Here is a 26,157-nt window from a genome sequence, read left to right on the forward strand (position 1 = left end):
AGCGTTCCATTTGTCTACCCTATCCTCTATACGGGATCTATATCTAGTTCTGGTGGTCCCAGTAGGTCCGGTTTTTTGCCAACCAGCAGGTACACTTCCATATGGTCCTTACCCTTCACGTACACCTTGCCGCGCGGCTCAAAATCGTACCGTTCGCCCAGCACAGGTACACACTCACTGCCAACCTGCACCCGCCCGGCCACCCCGGTCGTGTCCATCCGGCTCGCCACATTTACCGCATCGCCCCAAATATCGTAGTACAGCTTGCTCGTCCCAATCACACCCGCCGTCACATCGCCAAAGTTGTAGCCGACGCGCATAATCAGATTAAACTCGAGCAGATCCCGATTGAACGATTCCACCACCTGTTGCATCGCTAGCGCAAAGTCTAGCAGCGTGTACAGATGTTCGCAGTTTTCACCGCGACTGCCCGGATCAAGCCCGGACGCCGCCATAAACGTGCTGCCGATCGTTTTGATCTTTTCCACGCACCGAAATTCGGGTCTCGCCAGCAGCTCATCAAAATCGCCGATCAGCTCGTTCAGCACGCGCAGATATTCCTTCCCGCCCAGGTACGATTCGTCGTACATCTCGTTAAAGTTGACGATGCTAGCAAAGATGATGCCAATGTTGTGATGGTTCTCGGAATATTTGGCCGTATTTTTCAACTGCTCCGCCACGTGCTTTGGGATAATGTTGTGCAACAACATGTCGGCTTGATTTTTCATGTTTTGCACCCGGATCTTGTCCTGGTTTGCGACCGCACTCCCGTGAAAGCTTAACCGGTAGCCAATCTCGAACTCGCGGTTCAAAAACCACACCAGCACGAGCAGCAGCAACAGATCGACGTATATCTCCACCCGATAGTTGTTGAACCAATCGAACTGGGCACGGTGCAGCATCTCGTTGCTACGCTCATCACCGACACCGCCTGCCAGGTTGGTTGTACCGTTCGCCGCCACACCAACCGCTACCTCGAGCGCCTGCAACTCTACCATATGCCCAACCGCAATACCCACAAATATGGCCGACGTTAGGCACGCCATCGCGTTCCGCATCCACCAGTTAAGTTGCGTAAAGTTGCAAAAGTGCACGATGCAGATGTACATCAGAAACCCGTAGTGGAACTCAAACACGCGAAACTTGGTCACATCCATCATGGCAAAGTTGGACAGTATGGAGATGACGGGTAGTGACATTAGGATCCCACCGCAGATATGCCACGGATACCAGTTGGAGGCGAGCTGTAGTAAGCAATCGTAGCAGCTACGGCTCGCCATTGGGCGTGATCGACGCACGGTAGGTTTACGGGTACGTCGGCACACCTGCTTGGTGCAGATGAACAGCGCAAACAGCTGAACCGTACTGAAGAAGACAAAGATGCACACCCACACTTTGTACGACTCGAGATAGACTGAGGGTGAGAGCAGGAAGAGTGATGTGGAGGTTGCCAGGTATACCGCAAACGAGACGAGCATGTCAATGTACGTGTTGTACTTGGGGGTGGCAAGTGTTGGCGGACCGGAGCCCTCCAGTTCGCCATTTTCACTCCCGAATCGGTGCGCTTTCGAGCGAAACTCTTGCTCCATTGGGCGTGATTTAAAGCGTAGCGAAATGGGCAACAGTGGTGGCTTTACCAGATAACTGCGCTGCGATCGGGCATTGTCCCGGACGCAGCGTATTAGCTGTAGGTCAGATTGTTTACGTAGCTGCTGTAGACAGGCGGCTAGTGGATCCGGATGTGGTTCCTTGATGCCGACGCAACATTTAGATCCTGGTGGCGGTCCGGTTAGGCGCATACTTCCGGTCGGTTTCTGGGCTGCTGGTTCACCGGTGGCGGACGTAACGATCGCACCGGACAGGCTAGACTGTGAGCTGGTAAAGTAGCCGGACACACGGTGCACGGAGAGTGCAACCGTTTGGCTCATCAGCATTAGCTGATGCTGGATGCTGGATCGGCGACTGTTTGAGCGTATGCCGGAATCTTTCCGTGATGTGGCGGACGGCGAAAGGCTTGCACCGTCCGCACCGAGTAACCGAGCGCTTGGGCATACTACGACCGATCCGTGGCGCACGTGCTGCTGCACGTGTTGCTGCAAGTGTGCTTCGTTGCATGCGTGGTGTGTGGTGGTGATGGTGGAGCTACGGGGCCGACTAAACGAACCACTGTTGCTACTTCCGGCCACACCTGCCGACAGGGCAATCTCGTGGATAATTGATGATCGGTCCGCCTGTGAGCGGTAGCTCCCGGTACGTGCAAATGGCGAAATATCGCTGCGGGATTGCGATATGTACGAACGGACATCGATTATCTCGTCGAACACGGAACTTTGGCTGGTGTGCGTGTTTTCACGGCCGTCGGACAAAACTGGCCGGCTGTTTCGACTCGCCATCGTACTGGTCGTGGCAGGGGGTGGTGGTGGTGGTGGTGGTGCTGTGTTGCTAATACTACTGCTGCACGCCGTCCCACCACTCGCTACGTCCAGTGTATAGCAACTGGGGCGTGGTGTGACTATCACGATCGGCACATGCTGGTAACAACCGTTGGTGATGTTCGGATTATTGCTATTGCTACTGTTGCTACCACCACTACCACCAACACTGATACCGGTGTTGGTGCGCGTGCTGCTGCATCGTCTCTCAATACATGGCACATCTTCGTCACAGCTCTTACTACTATCACAGATTCTACTACACTCCGGTGCAGTGTGTGTCGCGTCCTCGCGCTTCCACGCTTTGCCAGCTTTACGCTGTGCGGGGTGTTGCTGCGGTCCACCACGCTCGTTCAGCATCCCGACCGTCGTCGTCTGTCTGGGACTAGCCGCCAGCGAACGTGCCACACGTCTACCACCCTTCCCAACCGCCTCCGTCAGCATCTCGCCATCCTCATCCTCCTCCGACTCGAAACCGTTTGAGATCGATTTGGTGCTGATGATAATTTTTGGCTTCTCAACCGGCACACTCGCATGGGACATCGGGTTGAGCAATCGACCCGCATCACCCTTCACCGCCGACCGCAGAAACTTGGTCATTTTCGTTAGCGATGCAATACGGGGCCGTGGCGTCGAGACGGGCGATGCGTGCAGCGAGGAGAAAAACACTGGCCCGGCTGGTGAGGCAGGTGGTACGGTTGGCTGTATGCCGGACAGGTTGGTGGCACTGCGGGAAAGGCAGGAACTTTCCGGATTTTCTTCGCTCGTCGCGTACGGCAGCTCGTCCAGTGGGGAGGATGAGGCACCGAGCAGATTCAGATCGACCGGTAACCCAATGCTGGATAGGCCTTCCGTTATCGAGCCGACGAGATCTAGCTTTTTGCCTAATACGAAGTACGTACGGTGTCCTGCGCAAATGGGAATGGCGGGGAAGAATTAGGTTTCGTAGCAGTACTAGTTGATGTCGCGCGTTTGCTGCCTACTAGTGATAGGCAAATGCTTATTTTTACCGGAACCGGATTAATCCGTCCTGCAATTGATTCCCGAGTGTACTCCGGAGTTAATTCTGGAGAAAATATCGGAGAATACTCCGGATTGATCCGGATTTAGCTCCGGAACAAACTCCAGATTAATCCAAAGTAAACTCCGGAATTATCCTGAATAAACTTTAGATTTTTTTGCGGAGTATACTCCGGTTTTATACCTCAGAGTAAGAGTGATTTCATTATTCCACTCCGTAAGTTCCAGCCACTACTACTTACCATCCACTTCTTCGCCTTCCTCGATGATGTAAGAATCACCCAAAAAGCCGCAAGTTTCCTCCGATACGTGCACTTGATCCGGTTTTCCACTGGATTCCATGCTGCAAAATTTAAAGCAAGAATTTATTGCTAGCAACCATGCCGTTGATGCATAACCCACTGCCTCCCACACTTACCGATTAGCTAGCGTTACATCATTGCTCCACACATCAAACTTGACCCGCTTCGTACCGACAATACCGCACAGTACCGTACCCGTGTGCACACCGACCCGCATCTTGATACCTTCGTTCCGTTGCGCATCAAACACCCGGATCGATTCGATCATCCCGAGTCCCATCTCGACACAGCAAATGGCATGGTCTGGGCGCGGTTCCGGACATCCCGACACACAGTAGTAACAATCGCCGAGGGTCGATATCTTCTCGCATCCATTCAGCAAGCACAGATCATCGAACCGTTCGAACAGATCGTTCAGTATCTCCACCAGCTGTTCGGCTGTTTTCGTCGAGGACATGCGCGTGAAGCCGACGATGTCGGCAAACAGTATGCTCACGTTCTCCATCCGGTTCATGTGAAATGGGCGAAATAGGGATTTTAGATCGGACGGTGTCGTGCGCCGGGCGGCCGTTTGTGCAGACGCGGGATACTGATCGAAGCTGGTACCTTTCGGCACGCTGCCACTCTCCTTTAGGAGCAGGTCCGCCACCTTCGGTGGCATCATCGAGTGGATCATCTTCTCCTTTAGCTGCTTCTCCATCTCGAGCTGCCGCCGTACCAGCAGATTCTGGCCAACCTTCATGAAGGTGCCGCGCATCCGCACGACCGTCATGATCAGTATTTGGATGCCGATCAGATGTACGCACAGCTGTATCAGCACCCTGATCAGCACGATCTTGTACACGAACGAGTCACCCGACTGTTGGTAATCGTTGCCGCCACTCGCCGTCACACTGCCCGCTGCACCTTCTTCGGTCAGCAACCGGGCCACGGTCTGGCTGATGGTGGCGGTGGCGGTCGCAAGCGGTGTCACCGTCGGTTGGCCACCCGGGCGCGAATTGTAGTCGTAGTGCGTCTGGTGAAGAAACGAGAGCACCTCGAAGCAAACCGAGTACGCCATGGTGATGGTGCAGCAGAGCCACAGGGGTAGCGGTATGATGGTGTAGATGAGCATTACGATCTCGATGCAGATGGAAAAGTGACCGAGCGGGCTGAGCGCTTCGCGGGTCAGCAGCAGCAGAAAGAGCGAAAACATGCACAGCAGGATGGCACAGAAGGATGAGATCAGGTTCGTGTGCGCCCGGTAGAGGTCGGTCCGCGTTACCCACAGGCCGACGAGCGCGAACAGAAAGATAAGCCCGATCGAGACGGTCAGCAGTGTGAAGCTGGTCGGGCCACCGCCAAACAGGAAGTACAGCAGCCAGACGAGCGAGCAGAGCAGGATGTAGAATAATGCGAAGCTGAAAGCAGAAATACAACACATGCATGCTTTGGTCGTTTTCTTCTTTGTTTTTTGTTGTTGGTTGTAGCGCGCGCACATACACACACACACACACACACACAGAGTAAAACCCGATGACGGCTTACCGAAATTTGAGGCGCAGCTGGGGAAACACGCTGGCCTGATACTGGCCCTCGAGCACGGGTGAATCGAAACGGGGATCGAACCAGGACCGGGGAGCGGCCCGTTCAAACGCAACCGGCAACATGACGCTGCAGCACGAATGGCGGCGCCCGGTTTGGCTCAGATAGGACTGGATGTACGGTGCCAACGAGATCTGGATGTCTTCCACCGAACCTTTCTGGCTTTCGGTCAGCACCGGGGGCATGGTTGTGAACGAGGTCGATGTACGATAGTTGGATGCCGTCTGTTGGGATGGGAAGGATTGAGAAATATTTACAGTAAAAAAAAAAAATTGGAAAAAAGATAAAAGGAAGAGATTGCCATAGGTATCATCAAGAACAATAGCGAGAATCGCAATGTTTTCCATATCATAATCTCCTCTTGGATCTCAAGCCTCTGGTGCTCGAGCTGAATCTCGTTGACTGACTTGAGGATATCGGAGGTCTGCGAATAGAGGTATAGATAGACCTGCGGCTAAACATATTTCCATAAGAATCAAACTAACGATCTTAGTGCTCCGTTGCTAAAGTCTCAGGTCGCGACATCTTTCTTGTTAAATAATCGGAAGGACAGGATCTGCGAATTCTGAGTTCTTAACCTGTGACGACCCAATTTGGGCTTTTGGGCTAATTAGAATCGATAATTCTCATATCGAACACAAATCCTTGACCACTAGCTTGAAAACTACTGTAATTGTTCAAGGTTCAAGGTGCCGATTTTACCCAACTTTTCTCCACTTTCTACGGTACACACGAATTGTCCCACTACACCTCAAATAAGGTGACAGATGTAACCCGCCTTACATTTACGTACAACAGATTCACATGACCCACACCGCGTCCGTATCATTCCCCCTAGCCACTTACGCCGCCTTACAACAACAACCTCCACCGAACGACAAATCGCAAGAATAACTGACCATGATGATGAAGCAGCCAGCAGAACCGGGCACGATCGAGATGTTTGCTTATCGCGCCCATCGAATGAGAAAAGTTCACCAAAAAGGCACCAATGTGTTAGAGCGCCCCAAGCAAGATGGCGCATCTCGCGGTGCAAGTGCGATAATAGGCACCCGTACAAGAAACTCCAGACGCAGCACGATATCGTAAGCGACGGTTTGTTTTAATTTTATCGCACGTCCCGCAGACAAACCACACCCCCCCCCCCCCCGCCCTTCACACCCCAGTTGTTTCGGGGGTGCCGGGTAATTCAAGATAAGGGTAAAGGGTTGCTGGGATTAGTAATTTTGTTCTGCTTGTTCTTTCTTGTTTCTATTCTGAAACGTTTGGCAAAATTATCCTTCTGAATTTCTTTCTTAGCTGATTGCTGATTTTCCTGATTGATGCTGTTGTCTTGCAAGTGTCTGTCTAATTGTAAGGAATGGTCACTTAACCTGTTCGGTTTAGACGACACAGTACTTCACACAACCGGTACCAGGAGACCGGCCACCGGCCGGATGCACCCCACGACTGACGTCGAACGGCGATGGACAGTTATCGTACACCCCCGTGTGCTGTACGGCAGCAGGGGAAAAGATACACAGACGACACATACACCTGACACTGGGAAGCTACTCCACTCGCATGCAGTGTGTGTGTGTGCGGTGTGTAATTTATCGCTCACACCAACATCAGCAATGCGTTTCCACGGTAGCGCTGTATCCTGCCCGCAGCCACTGGACAACGCAGCGGCTGCGATCAGACTCCAAACCTGCGAGCACGCGCTACCATAATTGACTCTAAAAGATACACAAATGCTTTATCTTTCGTAGGTGTATATTTATTTTGCCAACCCGTCCACCATTTACCCCTTTCCCCCTGTCCGATTCTACTCGCGAATGACGGTACAAAATGGCTTGAGGGTGTGTAAGATGGCGTGTACTAATGTCACCGGTAAAAGGGAATTTTTGGGCTGGCAATTGCTAGGATAGAATTGGGACGGTACAAACAACAATTTCCTTCTTAGTCGGTTACGTGAATATTTAATTACTGGGCAGAAGTAAAGTATGTTGGAGCAACCCTGCAATTGATAACGATCGGCGGGATTCCGGCGATGGTCACAAGATTCTCGTCTATTCGTGATAAATGTACTCAGAAATTACTTGCGAAACTTACGATTTGTTTGTAAATTCCGATCGAACAGTAATATAGCTTCCTGTTCCTACTTCGGTTTCAAGGCCATCTAGCAATTACACACATATCCAACAAACAATTTTAAAACTCATTGCAAAGCCCTTCAAAAGACATGGACACTCACAGTACGCGAGCAATCGGATCAACAAATCGATTTGTTTGCACCGCCTCGATCTCGAATCGTGCTGTCAGATGGCTAGTAAAAAGTAATAAGATATCACCCTACAGACACACTGACAAAGGGTGCTATTTTCGGCAGAATGGATGTGATCATACTACTTGCAAGCAAGCGCTACCCCTGAGACACGAACTCCCTGTAGGAAAAGTGGGCCAGTTTATATCGGCCGTGTGTGCGGTAGGGTTCCGTCGGGAGGAGAGTTAGCGTGATGATTGGCATATGATTAGCACGCGCTAACCACCCGTTTACGCCGAGATGTACGTAATCGGTCCCGCCATGCAATAAAGGCCCCGCAGCGCCAGAACATGTCAAACATGATCGTTTTTGCTTTGCGTTACTCTATCAGCACCGAAGCATTCGAGGACTTGCTCGCCTTACTAGGCTGCGCTTACTTACGTCCGACATTATGGCTTGGGTGCTAGTGTTCGGGGCTGTAAGATGAGTTTCGGTTTCCGTTGCGAGGAGTTTGATCGGGTTTGATCAGGTTTCTGGCGGGGTTCTGCCGAGCACGCTTTAAAGTGCCGCACGGGAGGATGTAGTCGCTGTTCGTTGCTGTTGTGTTTGCTGCTGTTGTTGCAGGTTGTTCCCCCGTCGTTGGTCTAGCGCCAGCATTACCTCTACCATGATGCAACGGAGCACAGGGAGGGGAGTTGAGGTTAATGCTGAAATAGAAACGAAAAGAAGAAACAATATGCGCCTTTAATAAACTGTGTCAAGAAATCTTACATGAATGAAGGGAAGGCACGTACACGATACGATTCTTTGATGACGAATCCCATCCATACCAATCCAAAACAGATACGGTATTAGGCTAAACCTCGAGCAGGATTCGTCTCGTGTACATGAGCCTTATGATGTACTAACTTTCCACCTACGTAAGAGTAAAGTTAACAGTTTAACAACGATAAAGCAAAAAGCCACTTTTGATCAAAATGCTCGAAACAGCATTAAAATCAAGTCAAACACGAGGAACCTCCTCAAGAAGCAACCGAAAACTCAATTAGAGACCACCTTTCTCCCCCTCGTTACCGTGCCGCCGTGTTGCACGTCCTACCGTCCGACCAAATAGAATCCCCCCCCCCCCCCCCCCCCCTACCCACAAACACACGTACCTAACACCTGCAGAAACATCGTCCACATAATAACAATAATCAGAAGCAAACAGCAAACGGGATCACATGGCGCCTCGGTCTGCGTATGGTTCGCACACATACGCATTTCCTTTCGCCCTATCCCCCGGCGTTTCCTTTCCCATTTGGCTGCGTGCGCATTGAATTAGATTATGTCGTCCTAACCGTCGAGAGACGCTACCATTCGAACGAAAACAGCAAACAGCGACAAGATAAGAATCGCAGCGCAGCCCGGTGCGTACGGTACCGGTGTGACGCAGCACGGTAAAGAAGCCATGGTATTTATTTTGCCGCATCGTGACCAAAACCGGGGTTACGGGTTGGTTTCCGGTGTTACGCTTCCTGTATGTGACTCGCCTGGCTTGCCTGCGACTTTTGTTTCCGGTTGTGGGTGTGCGGGTTTGCCATTTTTCGGTCTACTAACATCCAATTGGTATCGTTGGCCGTCTCTTGTTGTGCGGTGTGCGGGAGGTGAGATCGATGGTTGGAGCTTAAAATAAGTTATTAAAGCTGTTAAACTGTTTAACAACAAGTTTCGCTACTCGGGCAGGCTTCTTTCTTTGTTGTGTTATGTATTGTGTTGGGAAAAGCGAATCCCAATGAGGATCTTCGAGTCTCAATCCTTCTAATAAGGATTCGGAATTAGTGATGGTTGTTTAGTTTCGGAATATTATTTACTCCGAAGTAATGCGGAGTTTGCTCCGGAGCTATCTGGAGTTAAAACCGGAAATAGGTGGAATAACTACACATAGTAGTCCGGATTGACCTTCAATTGATTCCGCAGTGCACTCCTGAGTTAATATGGGAGACTACTCCGGACTACGCCAGAGTAATTACTCCGGATTAAATCGTAAAAATGAGGATTTACCCAAAAATAATTCTAAAATCAGAACCCCAATCCGTGTTTCGTCGTCCGTCTGGCGTTGAGCGAGGGGGAGGAGGTGGGGAGGACGAGGAAGTATTGAACTAGAAATTGATTTCAATCATACTAAATATATTCATACATTTCATTTCAATCAGATTTCTAGAACAGTCAAAATCAACAATATAAAATAATTAGTTGAAATTCTCTATTTATTCTGCAAATCAAACTTGATAAGACATACTTTCCGGTCAATGGGGTATGAATACCGCAGTTTGGAAGATGAAAAATCCAATAACAATGAACAGGACTATTCTAACCCAGTCGTCCCAATCGAATCCCGAAAGAATCCTAGTCGGAACGGATCGTTTCCAATCGAATCTGGATGGCATCCGGAATCCGAATCGAATCTTCCGCATCCCGCGTATCTGTCAACACTAGTCGTGTCGCACGGTCCAAAATGCACCATGATGTGTGTGTGTGACAAGGGTATGCATTCTGCTGTGTGTTTGTGTGCGTGCTTGCAACGATCTACTAATTGCAACCACCTGTGCAACGACGATGCAGTGTCACGCTAGTGCCATTCGTTTTGGGTGGGGGTCTGACCAGTCTGACCGAGATGGGGAGCTTGATCGGTGACACCTTCTCGTCACGCACACACACGCACACACTAATTCCACCATTCCAGGGACGTTTAAGGGAAAATAAAGGTGGATTGAGGCTTGCGGAAGGGCGAACGGATCGTTTTGTGTGACAGCAGCATGCGCATGCCATTACGCTTCCACCACCCCCTTTTATGTACCTTCCATCCTCTGCACACATTCAGATTGTATGTTTATGTATGTGTATTAGTGTTCTTTTGTTTCTTGAAAGGAAGGATAAATCTAAATAAATATAGTATGTGTAACAAAATCGGGATGCTGTCCATCATTACCTTTAATCGATATTATTCAAACGATTGCCGTGTGATTGCAGAGCGACAACAGAGCAGCCATTACCAATTGTAACGTTCGTACTGTGGTGTCGCCGGGTTGTGGCGGTTGTTGCTGGTCGTTGCTGGTCGGGCTGATAGGATTGGTAGGGTTGGTAGTGTCAGCTCGGAACGATCGTGATGACGGTAATGATGATGGTACAGGGCTAATGTTTCGCTCTTCATCGGAGCACTTGGGACGAGAAAGTCCTCGGTTGGATGTGTAGACCTTGCTTGTTTGTTGGGGGGAGGAGGGTAGATGGTGTGGTTGTGTGTTGGTGCGCCGTACAGGGTTGGTTGTAGCGAAGCAACAAATGATTACCACACCCCTCCTTGGTGCACTCTCTCGCTTCCTTCGCCCACTACTACGGGCACTACTATGATTCGTTTCCTACTGCTGCTGTTCGTGCCCTTTGCTGTCTTACATATTCACACATACACACGCACATAACCGCACACGTATAACTCTTTCGCCAATGGAGCGGACAAAAGCAGCAGCAGCAGCATCACAAAACTACACAACAACACACCAATTCGTTCCGACACAGAGCACTTCAAAACAGGGGCTGGGTTGGGGGGTCGGAGGGATGATTTCCTTCCCTTTTTCGCGATCTTCTTTTTCCTTTGCTACTGCTTCTTCTCCCTAGCTCTCGGTACTTCAAAGGAATGCAACGTTTCGCTGCGTGCAGCACCAATGCAAGAGCGCAACAAACACGGCCAGCACCACAATCCGCCTTTAACCGCCCAGAAACACCAAATAACGAACGGTTCACTATTCCGCGCGCGCACACATACGCACACACACACATACGCTGGCGCCAGACAGAGAGAATGCGCACTACCTGTAGCCCTTTGGCCGTCGTCGTCGTGATTGTGCTTACTATTATCGTAGGTTCGCTCTGTGTTGTTTCTTCCACCCACCGAAAAAAAAGGGCTGCTTTGGGGGCAGATGAATTTCGCTTTTGCCCCTGTTTCGACACACACCTACACTGCTGGACGGTGGCAAATATGATGCGCGACTAAATTCCAACAGCAAGCAACAACAAACGATGCGTACGCTCGTGCGTGTGTTCGTGGGAGAAGGAAAAAGGAACAACAAAGTTGCCGTTGACAGCCAGCAAAAACACAGCCGGTCGGGGTTTATGCGCTCGAGCTCATTTCTCATGAAGTAGTTATTGTAACGTTTGGTTTCGATTTTTTGCGTTTTTTTTTGTTAACTTTTTATGAACAAACTATAAATAGCGAGAGAAAAATAAAAAATGTATTCATTACATTTCAAAAAGTACCTGTCACCAGTTTTGTGGGCGAAAACTTTCTCGATTTGCTTTTTCAAAATTGGAAATTTTACAATGAAACCACGTTTTTTCTTTACACATTGTGATTTTGTACATAATTTCACTCCCGAAATCACTTACATTGCTTCACATTTGTGGTAAAGAGAGCAATTAGTTGAACAAAATAAATTCAAATCACCCGCTCGGTGAAGCGTTTCGACGGGGGGAAGCGTTTTATTGTTTATGCGTGTTTGCAACCAGATGTCAAAGGTGTGTGGTTTGCGAGTTAATAATTTGCGCTGTGTAGTAGGTCCTTTACTTTGGTAGAAAGATTCGCGGTCGTGATGGTACATAAGAGGTCAATAAAAGCGAATGTTTTTTCTTTAACATTATGAGCTTAACAGGATAAAACGTGAGTTGGTTATGAAAGATACACAAAATCAACACAATCAAACAAACCTACTTAGTAAAAAAATACCTCTCCATGCTATCTGCTATTTCTGTCTTTTTTTTTTTAACATCGGTTGGCGTGAATCTGCTGTCAAAACACGTTGACAGCCGGGCTGCCGCCGCAAAATTTAGCGCTCGGTGTAAAAGCGCATCAATCGCATACACAGTCCCACAGTCCCGTCGGACACGCGCGTTCGGAAGGTTCGGAAAACTCGAAGGCGTAAACAGTGAAAAAACCGTTCTCCTCACCGTCGGTGCGTATTCCGTACCGTCTGCTGCGTGCGTGGTTTGAAGAAGTTTTGCTATCGTGCTTGCTGCCGCAGAAAATTGGTGCGATCGTGCGTGCGTGCGTTTGAGTGTTGTTAGGACTTGCCGGGAAAAAAGGGTTTTGGTGGCGGGGAGGGGTTTTGTTTTCGCAGTGCAAAACCGTGATGTGAATTCTCCTCTAAAACCCTAGACGGATGAGGTTTCTATTGTGCAAATTGTTTTGCAGAAAACTCCTAAATCACTCTGCACACGCTGTACAACGGTGACCGCGAAAGACGTAAGTTTTGATGCCCGGTAAATAGCAATTCACAGGCAAGACTTCTATTTTTCATTAACTAAAGAGGGTGTTTGCTAAAAACAGGTCGGTGCGCGCATTTGAAACGGGATACACACAGGCCCGTAGTACGCAACGCCGGAACTCTCTTCCTTCTCTCTCTCTATAGATATATAAATGTGTGTGTGCGCGTGTTTATATTCTAACAAAACATGGACCAGAATTGTTAGGGTGGGAAGAGCTTTAAGCATTAAGATGCAGACAGCGAATCAGGATTTGTTGTAAAATGGGTGTCCCCAATATCCAATCTCGCCAGCGAAAGGCTCGCAACCGTAAACAAATGAGCGCACAGAGAAGCACCGAGAGCATTACGAATTATTGCGCCACAGTAAATTGAGATTACGTACGACCAGATATCTAGAAATGGTTATGTGTCATATCCTGGAGTATCCTTGCGTCACAGTGTCTGGAACAGATTCGTAAGGAATTTAGAGTTTCAATAGAGCGAGAGCGGGATAGAGAAAGAGATAGAAAGAGATAGAGTGATGTATGCAGGAATATCCTTATTGCGTTGCAGTCTTCTTCCCTAATTTTCCTTAAACGTAGTAGGATTGTCCGTCCTATGTACGAGAGTCCAGTTCCAGATGCGGTTTGATATAGGGTCTTGTGGAATTGGAAGGAGTCGAATTAGGAATCCTTAGGGTACGTCCTGTATGATGTCCATATTCACAATATGTTAGTGTTGGATATTCGGTCGTCAAGCGATAGGACAGGACATCGAATCCCGTCAGGGAGGTCTCTAGTTTAAAATTATGCCAAGAAAGTCAGAAATTGTAGGCCAAGTTCCAAGCTGACGGCCATTAGTGTCCGAGAAGAAAATGTTTTGAACATCAACTTGACTTTTGGAGTCTCAAGTAGACAAAATAATTTCCACCTTCTCAAGCAAAGCAACTCAATTAGACAACAACACCCGAAAAGTCTCAAACTGAATAGGCCACAGGGTTTTCTGTCAGGAAAATAAAAACGGCGAAACTGGCTCTCGTGCTCATGCACTTGAAACCGGTGGCGGCCGGAGGTAGTAATGCACGGGTGAGGCAATAAAAGTAATCGCGCGCGCGAGAGATCATATCCCAATATGTTTCCGCCTTTGCTTCGCATGCAACCACCAATTCTTGCTGCGTCCGATTGAACCTAATTATAACGCTCGTTGACACACTTTTGGTACCATTTTACGAACATCGCCACGCACACTCACTTACCCACCATTTTCCACATGCTTATCTTTCCATTCCCCGGCCGCCGGTACGTTCCGGATGTAGGTTCGCCAGTTCATCGAATTAGCCCGCAACCCAGTGGGGCCAGTCGGCGATCGCAACAGTTTTCCCAACGATTTTCTCCAAATCATCAGTCAACATTTTGCCTCAGCATCGGCCGGCGGGAACAGTAATAGCACCACCAGCAACACAGACAGCCAACAATCAACCATTGATTCAAGCAAGAACGCGCGTCATCACGACATCCATCTGTACGCGTACGCGTTGCAAATTTGGTATGTTAATTAAACTAAGATTCTAAAAATGACACATGTGTTACGGACGGGACACAAACGGAACAGTCTTCAAAAATCCCAAATCTGAACGAATGCTTCAGAAGGGGTGCGTTTCGCTTTCAGACGCACCACTCTCAGACATCTGGAGCTGTTGGTAGTTTTTGGGCAATTTTTAAAGCATTTATGGCGCAGATAGGTATATTTGAATCATTAGTAATTTCACAAAGAAATTAAAATGAAATCGATGTAGGGTAATTGATTCCAACGATTTCTGTTATGAGAAGTCTCGTTTTAGGGAGTAATTATGGCTAGAAAGTTGGGGCGGCCCTGTGGCTGAATCCCGTCTGGTTGGACCATCTAAGGGTCTCCCCTTGCCCATGAGTCAAGGAGAGTCAGTCAGTCACATACGAAGTCCTGTCGAAGTTGTAGAGCAAACGGGTTTGGCTCCGGTCTGAGGACTGAGAACTACATCCTGGCGCGACCTAGAAGGTCGTAGAAGCTAACAAGAAGAAGAAGATACTCCGACCTATTTTTTAAACTAAGTTCAATAGTATCTAATGCGTCATGTTTGGAAACTGTCAAGATTGGCTTATCTATTGTTTTGATAGCTTCAAATGATCTTCTCTAGTCATTGTGAAGTTCAACCATTTTGACAGCATTTTACTTCCGCATACTTACCGAGTGACTTCATGTTCGAACGTGATTAGTACGTTCACAATGAACATATAGTGTGCGAAGCACAGTTTTCACCCATGCACACATGTCTGCTGCCAGCACCTTCTAAACCCATTAAAATCTTTAATAGATTTACATTAGAACTACAAGTTCTTAGGATTTTGCTTCACACTTGCACACAACACTGACGCGTATTTACGGATCGTTTAAGAAGACGAGCAATATACAGCGAACGGAAATGAAGTGAAATACTTAAAAAATGAAACCAACACCACACACTCCATTTTGTAGGTGGTAGAATGGTTTTGCGCTGAAAAAAAAAACCCTTGGGGATTGGTTTCACATTTCCATTAATCAACCCATACCACCGTCAGGTTCTAGCCGTCTTGACAGCAACACAGCAAAGGTGTGTAGCAAGGCCCCAGCGGAGTGTTTTCTGGGGGATTTTTATTTTAGAACACATCACAACAGTTCTCCGTTTTGTGTGGCTTCCGCAATCCTGTGACCTCGGCGAGGTCTTTTCATCCGACAACTGTAGCACGTCGTACGTCTTCGTTCGCTGGTGTGTGTGTGTGTTTTTTTCTACTTCTAAAAAATTGGAAAGCTGTTTTCTAACCTAGTTTGCCGATGCCACACATCAACATCAAGTCATTGTTTTTTTTTGTGTGCCTCTCTAATAAGGTGGAAACAACAAACGGTATAAGGAGGAAGCCCTACAACAGCCATTTTTTTCTTGTTTCGTCCCCCCCCCCCACACACACCCCCAAAGGTGGATGCATTTCCGTGTCGGTGTCCCTAACTAATAGCATTGCTAACAATGGGACATCAAACGTAAAAATAAAACTCGCGGCAAAGACTGCCGCGTCGTCCGGTACTACCCCGTGTCAGGTGTACAGCGTGATCGGATTTGGTAAGGACTTCCGAACGATAGGGCGCTGGACACAGCGCCATAAAATGCGGGTACGTTTGCTCGTGGAACCTGGAATATCTGCAACCGGATAGGCACGCGAGGCACGTTTTCTAGCCTCTGGACACAAAGCACAACAAAACAATGGTGGCGTGTTGGACGCTCCCACCCAAAAGTTGGCAATAAATTGGACGGTAGTAGCTCGTGGCGGTGTACCTAGTTGCCAGCGCCAAGTTTCTTCTAGTACGTCAAGTGTGGACGTATCTGGCTGATTAGTAGCGCCGTGTCCGGATGTGATCGGTTTACCCACGGTACACTCGACCCCAGGCCAGCGAAAGTAGTCTCCCCGTTACTGCAAACGCTGCTGGACACTTGGAAACAGCTTGTACAGTTAGCTGCGCTTGTCGATTAAGTACGCCTATGGCAATACCGGAAGCAAAAACACAAAAACTCCCGTACGGAATGGACCAAATGGAGCGTGGCCGAGTATTGAGTTCTCCAAAAAAAACCCCTCTCCGCCATGTTGTGTGTAGCTCATAATTTGGACAAAAGTTTCGAGCGCAACGGCACGTAATTGAGAAATTTTCGACACGGAGAAAAGAATCTTCTCTGGCCCATTCGCTTGCAGCACTGCCCGCGTTAAAAGCCGGAACGGGTCCCAGGTCCATGGGCGGGAATTCCCGGCCACACCAATTGGAAATGCGTTTGCGGTTGGAGTACGGATTTTCTAAGGCGAAGGGCTTCCCGCGAGATACCGGAACGCTTGGAAGCGTTTCAAAAATTTGGACCGTACAATTGATATTTATGGCATCCGATCCGAGTGTGGCGTACCCCCGATGAATGTTAGAGACGAGATGCCCCGATCGGTGCTTTGCTCGGTGCAGCCTGGGTACCGCGTGGGTTACCAATGACCCTCTAGCCCGGTCTCAATTATCCGCCCACGGGTTCCGCCGGGGAAGAAAAACTGGAGCGAACGTGCTCTCTAGTGCCGCAGGGTCACAGTTGCTTATCGCTTAATGCTCCCTTCGTTTAGAAGGCGATCACATCTGCGCGCTACGCAGTTTAAAAAGGTGGTAGTTTTGTGGATTTGCTGCCCTCTTTCGATCTTCGCTCGAGCTCAATTGCCGATGAAAATGTAATAAAAATCAAAGAATTACCATGCTTTGGTCGTGCTAGTTCTTGGGCCCTGCGCGATACGGTCTTGGCAGGGTGTGGAATCTTGGCACGGAATACTGCCTTTGACGGCTACCGTTTTGTGCCAGCAGGGGTTATAATTTGGGCTCTCTGTGGATGGTGGATGAAACAGCAGAATTTGTTCCGCTTTTATCCCCTTCTTTCAAGTGGGTGTGCATGAATAGCATTCCCGTGGCAATTGTAGCGATCATATACGCTTGACGAGATTGATTGTTATGACAAACCTCTTTTGTGAGCGAGCTGGAGAAACCTCTCAAGATTTTAATTGCACAAAATCTAGGTTTTCTATCGTGTGGGCCTATTAAACGCTGACATAGGATAGTTTTTTAACTACTACAGTGTGTTAAAGACCGATGAAAGGGAACAGAGTCTGCTTAGGGTATAGAAATCGCATCCCTTGTACAATAACGTTAAACAACTTTCTCTATTCTTAATCAGAATTACTCTATAAGTCCGCCATTTTTACCACTAACACTCGCAAGACGAGGGGTGGCCCGGTGGTACAGGCGACAGCGGCGCCGGTCTTTCAAACGGCAGGATCGGGGTTCAAATCCCATCCAGACCGTCCCCCCATAGTGAGGTCCCCCCAACTACGTGGTATCGGCAGTCTAGAAAGCCATGTCGATGGCCGGCATGACCTTAGAGGTCGTTACGCCAAGAAGAAGAAGAAGAACTCGCAAGACGAAGCCGGAAGCTAGAACACATGTTTCGAACGTAGTTCTACGACGTCATCTATTTCGTACGCATTATAATAGATCCGAGAGTCTTCCGAAGATGGCAGGTCGTGTATCGCTGTCATCTCAGCTGGCTACCGAACTGCACAAGCGTATTCCAGGATCACTAAGGAGCGTTTAAGGATCCAATCCTGTACAATTTAAAGATCACATACATTAGACGAGAAACGAATAATGAGGCCCAACATGCGGTTAGATTCGCCGAGAATGTTAAATCCAAATGCTCCATCATCCATTGCAAGGGACAACGTTTCAGATCATCAGAGATGTGGATCATAAACCCAAGGGAGCACACGATGCTTCAAAATCAATTTACAGAATCCGGAACGATATGATTTGATTTCATTCCCAGGCTTTGTAGATTATTGTAGAATCTATTTGATTGTGGGTCTCGGTGTACAACTTCAAGCGAAAGAGCTTGACTAGCTACTCCAGGCTTCGTTGACTTGATTTGACCCTTCTTTTGGTTATTCACACCTGCGTTCGAGCCCGTCTAAAGTACAATATCCTCTGTAAAAACTTAAATACAATCCAATATGCTAGCATCGAAATATTCGCTTTCAACAGCAGCTCTTTTAAACTGTTTTCAACTCGACAGCAAACAGCCAATTTATACAGTTGCATAAAAAATTCGTACAACACACCACAGTTGCGTAACGTTGGCAACACGGGGCCCACAAAACCTGCCCGAAAGGCTCGCCCTGCTTGGCCATTCGCCGATTGCTGCGCCAGTCGCTATCAGTCACGGTCCAGTTATCCTGGTTTGCTTGTGCAATCTCTGCCGCTTACCGTTACACATCCACTGTCGAGGTTCTTCGTGGCGTAGCCAAAAACACAACCCCCCCCCCCCCCCCATTCAACAAGCCCCTTTTTCCCGTACCGAACACACGCACACACGATATACACCGGGGTGAGGGTGTGTGCTGTCACTTTCGTTGGCCTAACGATAACAACAACCCCTCCCCACCTTCCACCCTCCCAAGTACGCCTCAGAAAGACGAAAACGCAGAAAAAAAGTGGAGAATGCACATTACTTCTCGCTTCCTTGTTTTCGTTCGGGCCGATGTGTTGGGAAATACGCCAGTAGCGGCCATAGCTACGAACACATACGGGGTCTTTATACACACACACACACACACGATCACGCCTCCTTCCCCCTCTCTGCCAAACGGTTTTGGGTTGGATAAATCCTAGGACCCCCGCGTGGTGTGAAGGTGGTGCCTACCGCACCACCATTTCCGGACACACGTACAGACCGATTTTACAGCGCCTTTTGTTTGGTTAGGTGAGAGCAGATAATTCCTTTCATTTTCCTACCACTGACAGCTCTAGCCCCACGGTAACGCCGGTAGAGGCGGTGGAGAGAGAGAGAAAAAAAGGTAAGGATGTGAGCACATTTTCCAAATGTGCATTGTGATGTGGGCAAGAATGGAAATCATGTGTGAAGGGGAATGGAGAAGCAGATGACTTCATACGTCTGCAGTCAACTACCTTTTGGGATGTGTACTTTCGCACGAGCAATTTCGAAACTAGCTGCTAGATAGAAAGCTTGCTGCAGTTGGGAGTGTTGCACAATTAGGTGATACGTTGAAGCGTTGCTAAGCTGGGGGAGTGGTTTTTTGTTTTGTAAATACTGCACCAGAGGCCACTCAAAGTTTGTAGACCACGGCATATACTATTCGCCGAGGGGTAAGTGTTCGAAAAGCAGGAAAAGCTTCAGCTACTTCTGAACATTGATTACGGCGAACAATCTACAAGATCACGTCACCCATCGAAAGGTTTTCTAGATTTGTTGATACCACGTAGTTGGGTTGTTGGTCCTGACTACGGGGGGTGCTATCTATATGCGATTTGAACTTCCAAACTACCGTGTGAAGCCGCTGGCGCTTCTATCAGTGAACCGTCTCAGAGTCCACATCAAAATTATCTTAATCCGGATCCTATTAGATGACCTGAAAGACTTAAAAAAGTCGTTAAGCCAAGAAAAAGATCTAAATTGTTCAGCCATTGCTTGACCATTCGTAGTTTATCTCGCGCAAAGTTGAAGTTTGTGATCGTAAAAATATGTAAATCGATCCACCATATAGCTTTCGACGCTTCACGTTTCGCAAGCTATCATCATGGCGTCAAATTAAAAATAAAAACATAAAAGGCCCAACAACAACGTGCTGAAAAGTGTTGTTCCGATAGTCAACGATGCAAAGTTTATCAAAACGAGGGGGCGTTATCTTGCTGTCCTGTAGGTTCATTATCTGTTTTTGCCAAAGTTTGGGTAGTTCCAGATGTAATCTTTACCGGCTGCAATTCGCTGTTGTGAAAATGGTGCCTGGGTACGTTTCAATGTTCTTTGGTGAGATAGTGTTGGCCAAGTTTCAATTAATTGTGGTACAAAGCGTGCCGGTTACTCGAAGTGCGTGCTCTTTAAATTGGCTTGGAACTGGCGACGAGAGGAACGCTTCGATAGTACGCAAGGTAAGCGCCGTGGAAGCTACACAAAAGATTGCGCGTTCGATTCTCAATCGGAGCATGGGTCGCTCCTATACAAGAGAGCTTATTTTCTACCGCTTTTACTATCACAAAAACATAAAAATATATCGTAAAAAAAGAAGATAATTATTCTCAAGAATGTATGCGTGTGTCTGTTTCGCTCAAACTTTCAATTACTTAGCAGTTTATGGATGGATGTGTGTGTAGTATAACTAAAAGAGAGTCGTGTATTCACATATCCTAATCACAGTGCGAATGAAACCGTTTTTGCGGTTGGCGGGAGTGTCAATTCTATGTTTATTTTGTAAGAAAAAGGACGAACCCTAAACCTGGCAAATCGATAATCTGGCCTCACTATTACCACTACTAACAGCGGCTTCCCGTGATTTTTATCGCTCTGCACTATCGGAATCTATCACGCAAGAAGAACTTTTACCGCATCGTCATGTACGCCATGACTCCCGAGCCTGGCCTCCTAGACAACACATTTTTGATTAGGTTGTGGTGGTACCGTACCGTCAGAGATGTATAAAATCAACACACGACGCGTTGCACATTGCAACGTAAATAAAAGTGGGCATAAACCGTGGCCGTAGGGTTTCGCTTCGCTTTGTTGTTTCGAGTGTGTTGTGTAAACAAATATGCAACTCAACTACCTTCCTTCGCGCTCTCGGTTTATTCCGTTGGGGCCTTCTTTCGCGGTCACCAAAAACACATAAATCGTCTTATGGTTTCTGGGTCTCTTTTTCTTCTCCGAAGTCATCGTGACTCCAGCACGGAACAGAGACGGTGATCTGCTCAGCAGATGGTGAAGCTATTGGCCCTTCTTTTTTTTAAATAGTCATTCGATGGATGCAGCAACGTGAAACGGCTCATGCTACACATGGGATCCAAAATGTAGGTTATACGCGGTCCTAATGGCCGGGTACTGGGAATGAAACCCGGGGGGGGGGGGGGGGGGGGAGGGGGTTGGTGTAGCAATTTTGCTTTATTTTTGAATCGCGGTGTTTTCGGTGGATGTGTTTACTGATGGGAGGAAAACTCGCCGTCGCTGTTGTTGTCGTCTTATGGGCTATAAAATAATAATTGGAAATAGTTTGTGCGCGCTTCAATCATTGGTGTACGGTTGAGTCATGCTGTTGGGAAGCAACAATTATTGTACACATTAATGGATGCTTTGTTTTGTGTTTCCTTCCTGAAATAATACATTTTAAAATAGATAGTCGGTGCTATAATTTGTTTTATGGAGTACAGAACAATAGGTTTGATCGCATAATAAAGGTATCAAGATGGCTTAACTGCGGCAAACTGTGGCAGTGAATTTAGATATAAATCTTTAAATTGATTTGTAAGTTGTCGAGTCGAGTCGTAAGTCGAGGAATCCAAAAATTGCAAGCCTAGATCTCTTTAGGTTGTAGTGTTAAAGAACAGCAACAAGGAAAAATATTTGCGGTGGCGCTATATAGCTAATACATTCGCGCCTTACGCAGCTTGCTTGGATTCTGGTGGTGATGCATCACTGCCACCACGCCATTAAAACTTGGTCCTACCACGCCTCCTTTGCCCATATGGACGATCAAATACAAAGTTTTACAAGATTGGCTGCACAATGGTGAGATCACCGTACAGCTTGTTGAGTTCTTCATTGAGGCGACTACTTCCTTATACTTCTATACTTCCCGAGCATGTGTTCCTATCGGTATCTTAGATAAGTGAAGTTTTGAACGATTTCAAAAGTGTATCAAACTCTAAGTCGTCGGCGTATACCAGGATCTGCCAGTATTTATAGATGACGGTCCTCTCTAGCGTTAGATTGAAGACAAAACATACGAGCTCATCTGACACCCGGCCCTTGGTGATTGCAAAGGACTCCGATGGTTTTCCATGCCCCCTAACTTGACATGTGATGTTGATGATTGTATTGCTCAAAAGTCAGCTTGATCAGGACTCCAAATGAGCTTAAGAGATGCTGCTCTGCCGTATTTTCTAAGATCTAGCGAATGGTTGACTATTTCGGAATTCTCTCTGATAGTTCGACGAATGGGACAAATTGATCATGTTGTAGATCAAGTAGAAATTCTTTGAAGTGGTATTTAACAATAAATTGTTCCTGTATTTGCTTCACTATACGATTATATGAAAGATGATGCAAAGACTCCAATTACAAGGCAGCATTGCTCTGTTTGAGCGGACGGATGTACAATTATTGTATTGTCAGGGAACGTTGTACTGCTCAACTATAAAAAAATATCTATCTAAAGCCCTAGTGCTGTCGTACTTTAAACTGAATACGTTTAATCTTATTTATCGGACCAAATCGAATGCTTGTTTTCTATCAATAGTATCTCTCATAAGAGTTCGGAGCGTTATGTAGGCACAGCTATCCAGTAATATCACTTATTTGACACTCATACACCGGGTCGACCCGGTGGTGAGACGACAGCGGCGCTGGTCTTCACACGATAGAACCGGGGTTCAAATCCTATTCAATCAAGACAGTTGTCTCGTAGTTTGAGGACCAATTATTCAACTACGTGGTATCACCAAGACTAGTAATCATTTCATTTATCTAGACAGCATTTTACGCCTAACAACTTCGCCTTAGTCGTGCCTTTTTCGAGCGTTTTATACTCATAACAGTAAAATTAAAATGCACACACTTAATGTTTATTACACCACGTATGTGTGTGTGCATCTGTGTGTTTTTCTTAATCGATTTCAAAGCAGACAAGTCAAACCACCCCAACAACTGCTTGGTGGGGGTGTCTGTATTCAAAAGGGAATCAATCGTTTTTGCTGTACGCGAACCGTGCATATGTGTGCACGTGTTCCTGTGCCCAAATGTGTGTGCGCGCGAGACCATGCCTAGCATATAGTAGCAGCTTTTTATTTTTGTTTGGTACAGGTTCAGACCGGGAAAATGCTGCCAAATGCTTGAAAATCAATATTTCCTTTCCGTTTTAATAGTTCATCCGTATATACTCACCAGGGCGCCATTTGCCAGCGTTCTTCGGCACCACTGTTGTGGTGTCGGGTCACCGTTCTACTTCTGAAAGGGGGAGCATTATCTTTGGAGAAAAAAAAAAATCGGTACAAGAAAAACCAACGTTTCACTTTTCTCTTTGTTTGAACTACCTCCTGCTGTTCCTCGCACTGCCAACAACGCTCCAACATAGCCTATTTGATGGTACAAAATGGGGCTTTATGGTAGAGCAAGATGGACGGTTTTACTAAAGATAACGACCACTGGGGAACGAAAGGAGAGCAGAACACATACACACCCCCGCTTTGATAGACATGCAGGAGAGATACGCACCAACACCATCGCGAACAATCAGCCTTTGTCCTTGAGGATAAGTGTATGTGTGGTTGTAGTAGTATTAGTGATAGAATTTGATTTTAGTTGCACCGTCTGGAAGGTGCACATTCCGTGTGTATTAGTTTACCGTGCCCATCAAAATACAATCACAGCCACACACACAAATACACACGACTCCCCGAAAAATACACCCAAACGCAGTTTCGCCTCTCTTCTTCGGGCGACGGGCGACAAAAAAATAAAGAGGTCATCCTTAAGTGCGGGTCATTAGTGTTATACTTTTCCGATAAATATAAAGTATCTGTCAATCCTTTATGGGGGAAGGCGAGGGGCGGGGGGGGGGGGGGTGTTTCCTTTCCCTTTTGCTTTCTGCTGGCAGACTGTTGATGGCGCAATATGGCGCTCCAACGTGGTGTGTGTGTTATGTATGTGCGCGTGGTGATAATAATGTTTTAACTAGTTTTTTTTATGTCTGTTTTCTTCTTTTTACTCAAGAAGATGGGCAAACAAATGATATAAATTAGATTTTTTTAAAAATATGAGTATATCTTTACTTCATCAATTGTCATTAATGATTCATCAGAGATTCAATGCGTCATTAAATTTCTTTTTGTTTTTCTTTTTATTTAATTATAAATACTATCCAAGTACCTGCTATTTCTGGCTACTTTAACTTAAGTTGTCAGTCCCTTAAGTCAGTCCTGCGTAACGAAGATTTGGTTCCTTCGTGTTAGCAACTGTTGGCACTGCCGACTACACCCTAAATGGTATACTAACTGTCACAAAATCTTAATCCTGTTATTTATACAGTGATCGGAGCGCAGAAGGCGGAAGAAAAAAAAGTCCCTAACTGTTCTAAAATATTATCCAGCCCATCAGATTCCATCACCATCGTCTATCCGTGGAATTCCTAGATTAGAGACTGATTGGTTGACTATCCATCTACTGGTTAATTCTTCTTCTTGGCTTGATGACCTTCTAGGACACTGCTGGGCATGGAATAGCTAACGATATAGCTAGTCCTCACTAAGGGGGTACGGTCCGGATGGGATTTGAACCCCGGTCCTGCCGTGTAAAGACTGGCAACGCTGTCGCCTCTACCACCGGGCCGCCTACTGGCTAATAAAGAATACAACGAATCCTGAAATGATTGGATAGTCAGTCCTAACACCAAGGTACACATAGGTTTTGATTCCTGGTCCTGCTGTGTGGAGACCGGTGTCGCCCCAAGAACAGGCCAAGGACTCTGGAGGTTGTAGCGTCAGAGAACAAAACGTTTGGAGTTGATAATTACTGGACTCTTCTTGTAATATAAATTGCTCATTCCTCATGTGTATATACTTAACAGTTTTTTCTCTTTTCCATCTCTCCCCCACAGTGTTAACACGTTACAGAAGTCCCAGTTTCTAGCAGTGATTGTAAAAAAAACGAAGCAGCGCTCTGTTGGAACCAATTTTCGGTACACCCATCAATGTTAGTGCCGTGGTGTGGTGACGTCCCGGTTTGATACTCGCTGCCTCAACTCGGGTTCGGTGATTTAATTGTGCTCGAACAAAAACTCCCCAACAAAAAGAAGAAGAAAAATGTGTCAAACAAACGCATCCCTACGGTTGGCAAATCTTGGGAAAAGCGTCACATCACAAACACTGCTGGTGCTGCACAGTACGGACCGCGTGTACGTGCGTATTGCGTGTTAGAATCGTTTCTTCCCCCCCGAGTGCCTGCGTGTTGTGTGTTTTTTGTTTTTTTTTTCTTTAAATCGAGCAGTTTTAAACGTACGTCATCGCACACCGGTGGCGCTGGGCATACCTCGGCATAACGTTCGATAAAAAGCAGCGGAAAAGAGCATCGTGCCCAATAATAAGTGAGCGAGAGAGCGAAAGTGTGGAAGCGGAAACATCCTGCCTGGCGCGTTCCTCTGAGAGCGCACCGAGTTCGGATTTTCGTGAGTGGCCCGTGTCTTAAGTAGCATCCGGGCTACGAAAGGAAAAGTGGAAAATATACACGCAGAAGAAGAAGAAACAAAAAAGGAAAACAAAACGACCAGTTTGTTTTGAGCCATCCGCCATTAGTAGTGCGGTAATGCGGACGGTAACTCGACAGCGTCACTAACAACCGCAGCCCAGGGAGTGTGTCACTATCAAACCTCAATCAACACAAATACCATTATCTCCCGGGAGAGGAAGTAACTCACCGTTGGGAAGGGGTTTCGGTAGTTGGCGTCAGGTGTGCTTGTGGTGCACTCCAGCACAGTGGCGCACAGGGTGTTTTGGGAAGGAATTTTTCGGAAGGTCTGCTTCACGTCGGTGTATTAATGTCGCGTTAAAGGAAAAAAACAAGTGTTGTGCGTGGAAATCTTATAAAGGTGTGTGTTTTTTTTCCGGTAGGCAAGTTATCGGATCGCTGCAAGTGAGTTTGAACGTCTGATATATAAGAG

General features: G+C 47.2%; 3 protein-coding genes across 3 annotated transcripts in view; 1 reads left to right on the forward strand and 2 right to left on the reverse strand.

The window, feature by feature from the left end:
- The window catches only part of LOC126560414 (uncharacterized), a 202,368-nt gene extending 185,813 nt beyond the window's left edge, over positions 1-16,555 (forward strand). The window contains exon 3 of the mRNA XM_050216377.1: positions 16,546-16,555. The gene's annotated coding sequence lies outside the window, so the exon portion shown is untranslated. The remainder of the gene's footprint in view (positions 1-16,545) is intronic.
- The window catches only part of LOC126560403 (BTB/POZ domain-containing protein KCTD5), a 121,254-nt gene that overhangs the window by 30,602 nt on the left and 64,495 nt on the right, over positions 1-26,157 (reverse strand). The gene's annotated exons all lie outside the window — the stretch shown is intronic.
- Positions 5-8,033, reverse strand: LOC126563278 (adenylate cyclase type 9). The gene is made up of 5 exons (XM_050219946.1): positions 8,025-8,033; positions 5,282-5,562; positions 3,871-5,154; positions 3,695-3,795; positions 5-3,340 (listed from the first exon to the last, which is right to left on the reverse strand). The coding sequence occupies exons 1-5, from the start codon at positions 8,031-8,033 to the stop codon at positions 27-29; spliced, it is 4,989 nt and encodes a 1,662-aa protein (XP_050075903.1). The 3' UTR covers positions 5-26.

Source organism: Anopheles maculipalpis, chromosome X, assembly GCF_943734695.1.
Source record: "Anopheles maculipalpis chromosome X, idAnoMacuDA_375_x, whole genome shotgun sequence".
In the NCBI taxonomy this organism is placed as follows: domain Eukaryota; kingdom Metazoa; phylum Arthropoda; class Insecta; order Diptera; family Culicidae; genus Anopheles; species Anopheles maculipalpis.

Bases quoted from the DNA above. Each gene is read 5' to 3' on its own strand.
- LOC126563278 (XM_050219946.1), bottom strand. The intron at 5,155-5,281 runs GTAAGCCGTCAT...TTCTGCTTTCAG, and splicing joins CAGCTGCGCCTCAAATTTCG to CTTCGCATTATTCTACATCC. The intron at 3,796-3,870 runs GTAAGTGTGGGA...TAAATTTTGCAG, and splicing joins GATGTAACGCTAGCTAATCG to CATGGAATCCAGTGGAAAAC.